Here is a 12,268-nt window from a genome sequence, read left to right on the forward strand (position 1 = left end):
ATCTACTTAAAAGATGCTGAAAAGGTCTCGTGTTAAAGCCGTTGTACAAATTGCAGGTGCTGCAGGTCCAATGGGACCTCCTGGGGTGAAAGGACCACCCGGAGATGATGGTCTTTCAGGTGCCCACACTGTCAAACCTACATCTTGTCTTGTTGGCCACAATCACAATTTGATTCCATTGCCTTGACAATTTTTTTTTCCAGGTGCTTCTGGAAATCAAGGACCACCAGGTCTGAAAAATATTCAAATATGAATCTGTTCAGTCCTCTTAATAATTCCAATATGTGTTATGTTTTGTAAATGAATCCTAATGACCCATTTCTGCAGGTGTTCCTGGAATTCCAGGACAGTCTGGCGCAAAAGGTAAAAGACAAAAAATGTTGTTCCAAATACTGTATCATTAAATTGGCATTCAACATCTTTCTATGGAAAAAAAACACATTCACTGTTATACTGTAATTGTGTTACAATTTTGCATCCCATCCCTTATCCAACTATATAAACGTAAAATAGGCTTTTGGTAAAGAAATATGAAATGTGTCATTCAGGTGAAATGGGTCGAGCTGGTCAAGTCATTTCTGCAGGTAAGACTTTTACTACGCTTATTACGGTGCAAAGAGGAATGAATTTGCTAAGTGTAAATATTGTTTGTTTCTTAATTTGTTTCTAGCTGGCTCTGAAACGGTGGCCATTCCAGGACCACCAGGACCGGCTGGACCTCCAGGTCCTGCTGGAGTTCCTGGTTTGTCTGGTCCCATTGGTCCAGCTGGAAATCCTGGTAAAATACAATAAAAAGAGTCTTACGTGGATTTCAATTTCCACAGATGAAGGAAAGATTGTGTGATTGTCACGCTTATAACACAAGTATGATATAATCTTTAAGGTCATAGAGGAGACCGAGGAGAGAAAGGGAACCGAGGTGAAAGAGGAGAAGCTGGCATCAGCGTCTCAAGTTCAGAAACTGTCAGTGCAACACGAACTGGTAGTAAGTACTGCACTAATTTCCTTGGTTCTAGTACTACCCTAAGTCTTCAGCAATATTAAAATGTTGCATTTCTATAACTAAACTCTGTGATTTTTTTCCATCAGGTTTGTCTTCATCATCTTCATCGGCTAGTTTCACGGGCCCGCCGGGACCTCCAGGTCCTCCAGGAGCTCCAGGTCTTGAAGGTCCTCCTGGTAGGGTTAAAACCTCAAAAAAGCTTAGTTTTATTTCAGTTTTTGTTAGTTTTAGTATTAGTTATATGTATATGAAGTAGGGATGTTCTATACCACTTTTTTTTACACCGATACTGATACAAGTAATCAAATCTTCAGTACTTACCGATTGATGCCAAGTGCCGATACCAATAGTACTTATGATACATAAAAAAGACGCCTTTAAAATCTAGCAACATCTGGAGTTCAAACCATCATCATATGGGATTTCAGTTTAATCAATCCAGGAACATCTCAAGCAGGCTTCCTCACCCAAGATTTTAGATGTTTCCTTCCTCCAACACAGCTGATTCTAAAGAGCTTGCTGATGAGCCGATCATACAAATCAGCTGTGTTGGAGGAGGGACACACCTCAAATCTGCAGAACTCTTGAGGACCAGGAGTGAGGAAGCCTGATCTGAAGGATTACAACGGTGTTGCTTGCCATTTTTTTTGTATACACCACTCAAGGAAGGTACAGTTGATGGCAAACATGAGAAAATTGAAACATACTGTATAGAACTTACTGTGATATATGGTTTTGCTGATCAGTAAAGTATGTGCAAATATTAACATTTACACATTCTGTAAATATACCTGCATTATACACTACACAGAGGATACGATGAGTACCGGTATTCGGAGGTTACAATCTAGTGATGCTGGTTCTTCTTTTGTTGTCACCATAGGTGAGACAAGACAAGGTCCCCCTGGGCGTAGAGGTCCGCCTGGAGAGCCAGGTACAGAAAGATGGATATGAATACATTGCTTTTTTTTGTAATTTCATATTACTTAGTGACTTCAAATGGGTTAACAACAGGTATTGGAGCACCTGGGCAAAAAGGAGAGTCTGGCAACTTTGTACCTTCATCAGGTAGTGAAGGATTTTTTTTCACGTATTGATAAAAACTTATATTTGTCACATTCAACTATGATTGCTCACTTCTTTTTCTTTGTCTCAGGAACCTTCTTTGCTGGACCTCCAGGACCACCCGGACCTCCTGGGCCCCAGGGCCCACAAGGTACGCTTGACATTTAACAAGTGCTACGTTTGAGTTGAAATGCAGTTCTGTGTCCTGATGTAATCTATTGTCATTTAAAAAAAATATTTTGTCTCCTTCCAATTTCAATTCATCCATGGAAAAGACACAGGCAACCAAATAGTGGACAGCATACGCTGCCATTACTGTTCCCTAATGTATTACAGTACTGTGTTGGGAATTTTTGGTTATCTTTTTAACTTTTGACACCAAACCAAATTATACTGTTTGGGGGAAATTAATTTTTTAGTCATCTGAAATGTGTTCCAAACTTTGTTAATTGAACCATTATTATGGATGACAGCTCCAAGTGGATTTTTTATACTATAGTAAGATACTTTGATTACTGTCTAACTTGTTTCTTTTTTTTTTAAACATGTCAAATCGGTAAAATTACCAAATGAACAATACTGAGCTCTTTAAAAAAAAAAAAGTCTAACTTGTTTCTTATTGTTAGGTGAGCGAGGATTACGAGGTTATCAAGGTATGAAGATGAACATTCCTACTCTACCTATATAACAACTTTACTTTTAAAATATTTCATATAATACAGCTTCTATTGAATTTGATGTATTACAGGAGAACCAGGTCAGCCAGGTTTGGCAGGAATTCCAGGACAATCAGGTATTAACCATAGGGGTGTGCTAAAAAAACAAAACATATTGATACAGAGGTGTCAGAACCGATATTGCACATTCAGTTTCCCGACACATCTCTAAAAGCTGCTCCTTGCTGTACAGTGTACATTCATTTTGCACTCTAAAAACAGTTGGGTCAAAAATAACCCAAATTAGATCAAAAATGGACTGACGACTTTTTGAGATGTTTCCACCCAAAGAGTTAGGTTACATTAAATTAATAACCAACAAAGCAACCAATTTTGGGGGGTTGTTTTATGAGTTATAGATTCAACCCAACGTTTTGGGTTAATTGAATAACCCAATTAAATTGGGTCAAAAAAGAACTGACCGACTCAGAGTTATTGAACCTAAAAAGTAAAATAACAAAAAGATTTATTTAACCCCGAAATGAGGGGTCAAATTAAATTAATAACCCACAAATTAACCCAATGTTGGTGGTTATTTTGTGGGGGTATTTATTTGACCCAACTTTTTGGTTAATTGAATAACCCAATTTAACTGGGTCAAAAATGAACTGACCCCACTGTTTAAGTTATTTAAGCCAAAAAGTTAAATTAAATTAAATTAAATTAAGCAACATATATATATATATATTGTGGTTTTGTGGTTATTCATTTGACCCAACATTTTGGGTAACTTGAATAAACCAGAAATTTGGGTCATTACCTTTTTGACCCAATTTGGGTTATTTTTGACCCATCTGTTTTTACAGTATCACCAGGCACGGTACTGTCGGTAACCAGAAGCGCTACTAACATGAGAAGAGGGAAATATATTTGCCATCCAGCATAATTAAAATAGCATTTGGGCATACATACAGTATGACTGTTTTCATAAAGATGTATGTAAAGTAATGTAAAATATCAGGATACGTATCACCTTGAAGGCTATGCATTGACCTGTTCCATCACAATACGTATCATATCATGACCCCAGGATGTGTCGTGATACACGTTGTATTGTGAGGTTGTTGGCAACACCCAACCCTGTTAATAGTTGGGTTTGTACAGTGGAGACCTGACTTCTGAGATTTTCAAGATACTAGCCAATATGTATCTATTTATTTATTTTTGGTTTGATTTGCAAGCTCTGACTTTAGATACAAGTGCTGTATGGTGGTAGTGAACCCAATTTAACTTGACAACAGGCACAATTTTGCAGATATACAACAATTCTTCAAAAAAAGAGGCTTCATGCTGTTAATCACAATTTCTGGGTGAAGTTTACCGTCAAACTGAAAATAAAAATAGGAGAATTACAAGCTGTGTATTTAAAACAAACACGTACAGCCTTTAGTCCGCTAGTTTAATGCTAACACATAATAGGAAACATACAGTATGTATTTAATCCTTTAGGCACATAAAAAAAAAATCCTTCTATTCTATATTTCCTGATTATCCTCATATAAAGATATTGAGAAGTTTATTGGGCACATGTGGTTGACCAAAAAAAAAGAGGCTGAAATGTAAGGCAAGCATCCATGTCGTGTAATCGTGTGACGGAGCGGCTCTACTGCAACTCAAGACTGGAATGACGCTAACGAGCACCATGCTCACACGTAACAAATTTTCACTCATTCTTTCATTTCCACCCCAATTTAATATACAAACAGGACACCACACCATTCCCTATTGACAATTCTGAACATCCGGGCATTTCTGATCTTTCCGCAATGCAATGCACCGCAATGCACCGCAATGCAACGCAACGCAACGCAACGCAACGCAACGCAACGCAACGCAACGCAACGCAACGCAACGCAACGCAATGCAACGCAATGCAACGCAACGTAATGCAACGCAACGCAATGCAAATGCTTTATTTAGAAATTGTGACTAGCATACAACCCAGGGGGATTGTTGCAGTAGTCGAACGACATTCCATCACATTTTGAAATCAAAATGATCCTCACAAATCAAATTACAACGATCTAAAGTCTAATGCTTTTCATTGAGCAGAGAGCTTCTTTTCACTGAGTTGACTGCCATTTTGACTTGTTACGTAAGCTCAAAATTCTTAATTTCCCAAAACTCGACCAAGTTTGAAAAAGCATACATTATAAACCTGTAAACCTGCTTCAGTCAGAATTTAGACTGTGTATTTTTTCGAGGCTTCGCATCATTGCACATGCATGACAGGACAGGACGTGACCAGACTGGTTGTCAGGACAGGACTGGATAGGGCGACGTAACTTACAGTGACAGGACGTGAATAGACTGGAACGAGCGTGACGTGGCAGGACCTGACTTGACTAGGTGTGTTGTGGCTATGACTTGGCTGTGACGAAACCTTGGCTGTGACGAAGACTTTGCTGTGACGATGACTTGGCTGTGACGAAGACTTGGCTGTGACGAAGACTTGGCTGTGATGAGACGAGACACACAAACTTCCACACATAACATCAACAATGCACCCACACCGTCTGGACAAACACCACAGACTAAGGCCCCGTCCAGACAGAAGCAAAGCCGGCTTCGTTCCTCAAACAAATCTCGTACACACAGAAGCATTTCAAGACTTGCGTGTGTCCAAAAGAAGAAGCTGAGGACGTTTAACGGTTGTAATGTATATGCCAAGTCTGGAGTGGCGCTGTAGCGCAGCCACAGGGAGTTAACGGAAAGCCTTTGAAGAATCAACGAAGAAGACTAGCACTTTTTTTCTTACTTTATTGCAATCTACAGAACAAACATGGTTTTGCATGTATCGAAATAACATGAAAAAGACAACACAGGAGAAGTGACAATGGCGTGTGATTCAAGTACAACACCACTTGATGAATGTGGGAATATAGAAGCAAAATATTTTGCTGCAAAAGCATGAGCAAGCTAAGGAGGCTGCGCAAAACGACTACGACACGGCTATCCGCCATTGTTGTTGACAGAATGACGGTTCGCACGCAGTCACGCGAGAATTGGCGAATGCGGCATCAATCTGCGACAATGCGTCGACACCGAGCTGTGACCATTACATCATCACTGGAGGAGTATCCTGCATATGGTGTGCAGACGGACGCGTACGGGGCGCGTTTTGAAATCTTTCCACTCTTGAGTCAGGTTTTAAAAGTGATCGGTTTCAAGCTCCGAAACCTCACCATCGTGTGGACTAACTGCCTGAACGGTAAGAAACTTGTGAGGATACATTGAAACTGGCTTTCGTGTGGCCTAAATACACCAACACTAATGAGACACACCTGGGAAAGTGAAGACACACTCAGGTGGACGTGGTTAGACATAACGAGACAAGGGAAGAAACCAGGAACACGACAAAAACACCAACCACAGGCAGACACAATACAGTTACATTGCTATGTACCGTTGGTGATACTTGGTGAGTCAGGTATTTTTTTTAAGGTGTTTTTGAGATGTAAAAAGCTAGAGAACCAGTGCTATATTGTATTAGGGTTTCGAAGCAGAGCTAATAAATCAACAAAGCTAAAACATTTGTGCATTTCTCACAGGAGGTGATTCGGGATTCTCTGGAGTCTCCCTCGGTAAGATTATTCTAATTCTTGCCTGTCATGTAAAATAACATCACATGTAAGGATGTATATTAAATATGTTGACTATCATGGAGAAAAGAAGTAGGTAGTTTATATTTGGATCAATAGTAAGTTTTCACTAATATGGCAAAAAAAATTTAAGCATTCATTCATATATTTGTGCACTGCATTGTCTATGTACTAATACCGTCTTTGTCCAATTCAGTGCACTAGTAGAGCAACACTAGTGACATTTTTTTATACTGCTGCTGTCTGCTACTGAATGACGAGGGCTAAGAGCATATTAGTACATGAACAATTCAGCTTCAATGGCTTGCCATAAACTTGCAATTGATATGAGAATAACACACTTGTCTTGTGACGTGAGGAATATAAATGTTGGCGCATCTGACAAGCGGAAAACGTTTTTAAAGAGTAAGATGATGGCAAAACGTGTCTGACAATGCCAAACTTCCAATAAAGTGACATAGAACGTAAGAGCTGTCAAAATTAATTGACAAGTAATTGATTATCAAATTAATCGACAAATATTTTAATAATCGAGTAATCGTTTGGCGCCATTTTTTTAATTTTAATTGGTCCAAATCCTGTGTTTTCAGCATATCAACATTAATTGTTGACTGATTTATGTAGTCCTTCAAGAATGAAGACTGATTATCTTATGTGTTAAATCAAAATAAGACATTTGCAAACATCTGTATTTATTTTGGAAAACAATGACCGAACCGGCGATAACATAGTACAACATCAATTCCCCCTTTTTTAAATCACTATACAAATACAAAGTACGAAATAACCATCAATCACTGGTTCATAAACAGTATTCAGGGATATATATATATTTTTTTTTTTGGTAATACACTTTAATGCAAAATAAAATTTAACGGATTAGTCGATTAATCAATTGAATAGTCGATAAGATTAATCCATTCTAAAAATATTTGATAGTGACAGCACGATACGTAACCATCTGGAAACCTCTGCACTTGAGCTGCGGGACAGCGACAATATACCAGGTGCCCTTTTGTGCGTTTTAGTCAAGTTTATTTTTGTATTTGTTGTAAGGTTCAGTCAACCTAGAACATTTAATAAACAATAAACAAGGAAGGAAGACAAGAGACTTAGATTGTTTTTACTCGCGAGGAGAACAAACTCTCCTGAGCCCTCACTTTTTAGTTTTTTACAGGGCGTTCCAACAACAAAATCTTTCAGTCCTTACTTTATGATAAGGGCACAGTTCCTGTTCTGCAGCTGCAAGAGCATGAGTCATGCTTTGCAATACTATAAGAGTAAATATTGGATAACTTGTGTACATTTATTCTAACATTTGTTACAAGGGAGCACATCAAGACGAGGACTGCCTGGACCTCCTGGTCCACCTGGAAGAGATTGGAGTGCATCAGGTTCAAGAAGTGAAATGGGCCTGTACATTACAGAGTACATTCAGAGTGAGCTATTGTTTATTTATTCACAATGTCACTCTATTATTATGTTAATGTGTAAACCAATGAAAAATTTTCACATACAGATGGAAACTTGAAGCAGTACTTGGTGGGGCCCCCAGGACCTCCAGGGCCTCCAGGGGTCTCAGCGGCCTCCGGTACCGAGAGGGTGGATGATATCGCAACCAGAGTCATCGCCTACATGCAGAGTAAGGATGGACACTGCTGTTTTGTTATTTCTTAAAATATTATTTTTGATGGGACATAATATTCCTCTGAAAGTTCTGAACTCCTGCCTCATTGCCAAGTACAATGCTACCCAAAGGAGATGCCATAGCAGAGGTCTGCTACTTACTCAAGTGAAATAATGGTGTTTTATTAAAGATTGCATAAAAGTTTCAACAACACATGTTGGTTGTACTAGTGCAGTCATTCCTGATTCAAGATCCTATGAAACTGAATTGATAGAATTCAATACTGACCGAACGTGGTCAAAATGTTCCAACTGAAGTATGTCCAACGATCCAGGTCAGGGCAGAGGATTTGGTGGGACTTCTTCTTCTTCTTCTTCTCTTGGCCTGGCTTTTCAAAGTGGCTCCATTTCTGTCGATGACCTCATCGCCCTTCTGCAGCGTAGGTCTTATGAGATGTTCAATAGTCAAAAATGTGTCCAAAGTATATCACTAATACTGTTAAATACCATATTTGACCGCACAATAATGACTTTTTGATTACAGGAGATGATGTGAAAAGATATGTTGCTGGTCCTCCTGGTCCTCCAGGGCCCCCTGGTCATGGAAGCTATCGATTTGGCATCCAGGAAGTGGCTGAACGTGTCCTCAGTCTGATGAAAGGTATTATAAAATTTGCTGCAGTTGTCATTACATAACAACAAATAATAAGCCAGTAAAAACAAGTCATTCTAAAATATTACAAAAAGCTTTATAACGATAAAAATGGTCAAGGCAATGAAATGACTGAAGTAGCAACTTTCTTAATGGTTGGCTATTTTCTCTTTTTTCCTCTTGAAGCTGGTATTATCAAATCTAACATGTAAAAGTTATGCTGTGATGTCTAACTCTGAGTCCTTTCTGACATTAGAAAGGGGCATGGTGGGTGCATCCGGAAATGGAAATAGCTTCTCAAGTAAGCTAAAACATTTATTTACAGCATTTCTTCCATCAAGTAGTTTTCTGATCCTAACAGATGTATTTTTAATGCCCAATCAGCTGAGTATCATACTGCTGTTGGGCCTCAGGGACCACCCGGTGTGCCAGGCCCCCCTGGACCACCTGGAGCATCAGGAAGTGGAAACTATTTGAGCTCAGAAGTTCGTCAATACTTGCAAAGTGAGTAGAAAAATAGCTGCACTCGTTGAGAAATAATGCTATCAAATACTAATCCAACATTGTGCTTCCAAAGGTATTGGTGGTAGAGGTGTTCCTGGTCCACCAGGCCCCCCTGGACCAATGGGTCCACCTGGTTCAACCACTGAGGTGACCTACAGTGGCGGCGCCACCGGTGAGACGATCAGATCAGACCGACGGGAATATGTCAGCAGTGAGTAAACGACATTTCTGCTAGCAAATATGTGAGCTGATCTGTAAAGTATTTGTTGAGACGTCACTATTCTTGAATCATGGCCCCTGTGAATGATGCTATCACATTTGGGAACTGTCTCAAGGTGACAGGACAAGAGGAGGTATGTTTGGCATTCCTGGTCCACCTGGGCCTCCTGGACCCCCAGGAGAGAAAGGAGATTCAGGTGTATCTGGTGGAAGGAATTGGAACGTGGATACTGGAGATTACTCCAGCATGGCTGTCAGAGTAACAGATTACATCAAATGTAGGTGACAAACAAGAACGACATCACGGTTGATACAATGGAATTATTTGGATGTCTTTTGTTCTCATCAACTTTGTCCGCGTTCAGCTCGTGGCCTGCTCCGGGATGTTGTGAGGGATTCTGGTGGTGCTGTCCAAGGGCCTCCAGGACCTCCTGGTCCTCCGGGAACTCCTGGATACAGCCAGCGGTATACTTCGCAAGATAATGTTGTGGATGTGGTGGAGTACCTCAGATGTGAGTAAACGTAGCGGCGTTTCCCCGCAAATTTAGATTTAGAATTGTCATTAATTCATTCACTCCCAGCCATTTTCACTGAAGCAACCCCCTTCGCTCCTGGCTGTTTTACTGGATTTTGACTGATTTTGCAAGGCCCACAGAATATTGTGTTCTATTGCTATAGAAACATAGAACCTACCAAAAGAAAGATTAGAGTCGCTTCTTTCATCAGGAAATAAAAGTTAAAAAAATAAAAATCATTATTCACATTCCTGTTGATAACACTGTCAAAAAGAGCTTGTTGCAACATGGCCTTGGCTGATCTCTTATACTCTGCTGACATAAACTAAAGTTTGGATCATCATCATCTTGATTGTGAACCATGGTGCTGTGTTATGTAATCCTCAGCCCAAGGTCTGTTGCACGACTCTGGGAGAGATCAATATGGCCGTGCCGGGCAAGGATCCAGAGGACCACCTGGACCTCCAGGACCGCCAGGGTCCACCCGTTGGTATGGTTCTCAAGGAAACGCAACAGATCTGGTGGAATACATACGATGTAAGGAGATTCCACTTTTGTGATGAATTTGATCACAGGCTGACAGACTAAGCAGGTTTTATTAGATGGAATTTATTCTTCACTATGAATACTTTGTACCATCTACCATCATTTGCAGCTCATGGCGTGTTACGTGACATCATCAGGGAGTACAGCAATCAAATCTACCAAGGACCTCAAGGCCCACCTGGTCCTCCAGGTGCTTCTAGCTATAGTCAAGGGTTTGGTTCCAGTGGAAATTACACCCATCTTGTGGAATACCTCCAATGTAAGCAAACACATGCCAATCAATGGGAAACCATGTGCAAACGTTAATTGTCAATTTACGTGGCAATGAACTGCTTTTCTAGCACGTGGTCTGATTGGGGACAGAAGATTGAACAACTATGATCACAGTGTTCAAGGGTCACCGGGGCTACCTGGGCCTCCAGGAGCTCCCGGATATAGCCGAGTTTTTGGCTCCCAAGAAAATGTCACTGATTTAGTCGAATTCATCAGAGGTAAATGTCTGCTTTTCAACACAACACTGCACATCTCATTGCAACAAATAAGAAATAGTCCAGGCTATCGATGCTAAATGACAGAATTGCTCACAAGGCGATACAAGCATAAAACTTTTCACAATAGCTCACAAGGACCGACTTTATAATTTCAGAGCAGGAGCCACCCATAATTCAGTTTTAGTAACGATTGCTATGCAAAACATTTTCCTGAGCAACCAGCAGCAACGATGCATTTTCTGATCTACTATGAGATGCTATGTATTTTTTTCTTGAGTCCTGGTTACCCTACAGTATGTAAACTCCTTGCACGAGCTCTATTGTGCAGGTTTGTAAGACATGATGCACTTGTACTTTGTCTCCTGCACTTCATTTTGCAAGGAGATTTTCGTCTTGTAGATAAAGTGCACATTTCCTCATACAATAATCTGCTTTGAAGATACATTTGGCTCATTTAGCCATTTTCAGGAGTAAGAAGATCATATTTTTTCTATAATTGAAGGATCTTTGTGCAGTTTGTCACTTTTTTACTCTCGACTGCCACCTCTGGCCCAAAGCGTAACTGCAGCATCGGTGGTGTCAGGCTTGTTCATGGTGCGCATGTGAGTACGTGCACGATCTTAAAGCGGACAGCCACAGTTGACAAATGAAGACACGACTTCAAATGAGGTAAGAAAAACTCTGCCACTCCCCTCCCCAAAGAAACTGTGGAGTGTGAGGGTCCACACACACATAAAGGGAAGATAAAAGCTGATAGGTGCAGTCAGAGTAAAACAGTCAGGGCTCTTTTTACTCATCTGGGCATTGGTGGAGCATGCATGATGTAGAAAAAGCTTTAATATTACCTTTTTAAACTGCACAATGCACCTTTAATGTGATAACTTCATTATTTTTCATTAACAATTAATACCTTTTAATACATTTTGCCACTTGCTCTCGACTGAAGATGACATCACGCGTACCGAGGAATCAGGTAACGACCAATCATAGCTTAGTTTGCTCATGTCACATGACCAAACCCATAAAACAGATGAGCCGTAAATGTGATGAAGATGAGGCATTGGCTATTTCTGTGAATATTCAGTACATCTTGACTATCACTGTACGCAGATGAAATATATTAAACTTGCTAAAATCGGAGACAAAATATGATTGAGGCCGACGGTCTATCCTTTTAGCACCTTTTTGCACACATTCCTTTTTGTGTTACAACTCGGTTCAGTTCCCTACACCTAGCCGTATAGTTCATCCAGTGCCATTTCAGTCCTGTGCAATTTGTGCACCTTCCAGGAAGGACTTGTACCAGTCTAGCCCTGACTAAATACACCA

General features: G+C 40.2%; 1 protein-coding gene across 1 annotated transcript in view; it reads left to right on the top strand.

The window, feature by feature from the left end:
• Positions 1 to 12,268, top strand: part of LOC147170261 (uncharacterized) — a 30,817-nt gene that overhangs the window by 14,101 nt on the left and 4,448 nt on the right. The window contains exons 24-48 of the mRNA XM_086081791.1: positions 57 to 119; positions 204 to 230; positions 328 to 363; positions 549 to 584; positions 671 to 778; positions 884 to 985; positions 1,090 to 1,179; positions 1,887 to 1,937; positions 2,018 to 2,071; positions 2,160 to 2,219; positions 2,695 to 2,721; positions 2,817 to 2,861; positions 6,336 to 6,368; positions 7,715 to 7,825; positions 7,906 to 8,028; positions 8,348 to 8,452; positions 8,557 to 8,673; positions 8,921 to 8,965; positions 9,049 to 9,168; positions 9,242 to 9,379; positions 9,504 to 9,665; positions 9,753 to 9,899; positions 10,290 to 10,439; positions 10,558 to 10,707; positions 10,790 to 10,939. Of these exons, the coding sequence (XP_085937917.1) occupies positions 57 to 119; positions 204 to 230; positions 328 to 363; positions 549 to 584; positions 671 to 778; positions 884 to 985; positions 1,090 to 1,179; positions 1,887 to 1,937; positions 2,018 to 2,071; positions 2,160 to 2,219; positions 2,695 to 2,721; positions 2,817 to 2,861; positions 6,336 to 6,368; positions 7,715 to 7,825; positions 7,906 to 8,028; positions 8,348 to 8,452; positions 8,557 to 8,673; positions 8,921 to 8,965; positions 9,049 to 9,168; positions 9,242 to 9,379; positions 9,504 to 9,665; positions 9,753 to 9,899; positions 10,290 to 10,439; positions 10,558 to 10,707; positions 10,790 to 10,939 (2,250 nt within the window). The remainder of the gene's footprint in view (positions 1 to 56; positions 120 to 203; positions 231 to 327; positions 364 to 548; positions 585 to 670; positions 779 to 883; positions 986 to 1,089; positions 1,180 to 1,886; positions 1,938 to 2,017; positions 2,072 to 2,159; positions 2,220 to 2,694; positions 2,722 to 2,816; positions 2,862 to 6,335; positions 6,369 to 7,714; positions 7,826 to 7,905; positions 8,029 to 8,347; positions 8,453 to 8,556; positions 8,674 to 8,920; positions 8,966 to 9,048; positions 9,169 to 9,241; positions 9,380 to 9,503; positions 9,666 to 9,752; positions 9,900 to 10,289; positions 10,440 to 10,557; positions 10,708 to 10,789; positions 10,940 to 12,268) is intronic.

This window comes from Leptonotus elevatus, chromosome 8 (genome assembly GCF_054856555.1).
Source record: "Leptonotus elevatus isolate MCC_2025b chromosome 8, RoL_Lele_1.0, whole genome shotgun sequence".
Classification (NCBI taxonomy): Eukaryota; Metazoa; Chordata; class Actinopteri; order Syngnathiformes; family Syngnathidae; genus Leptonotus; species Leptonotus elevatus.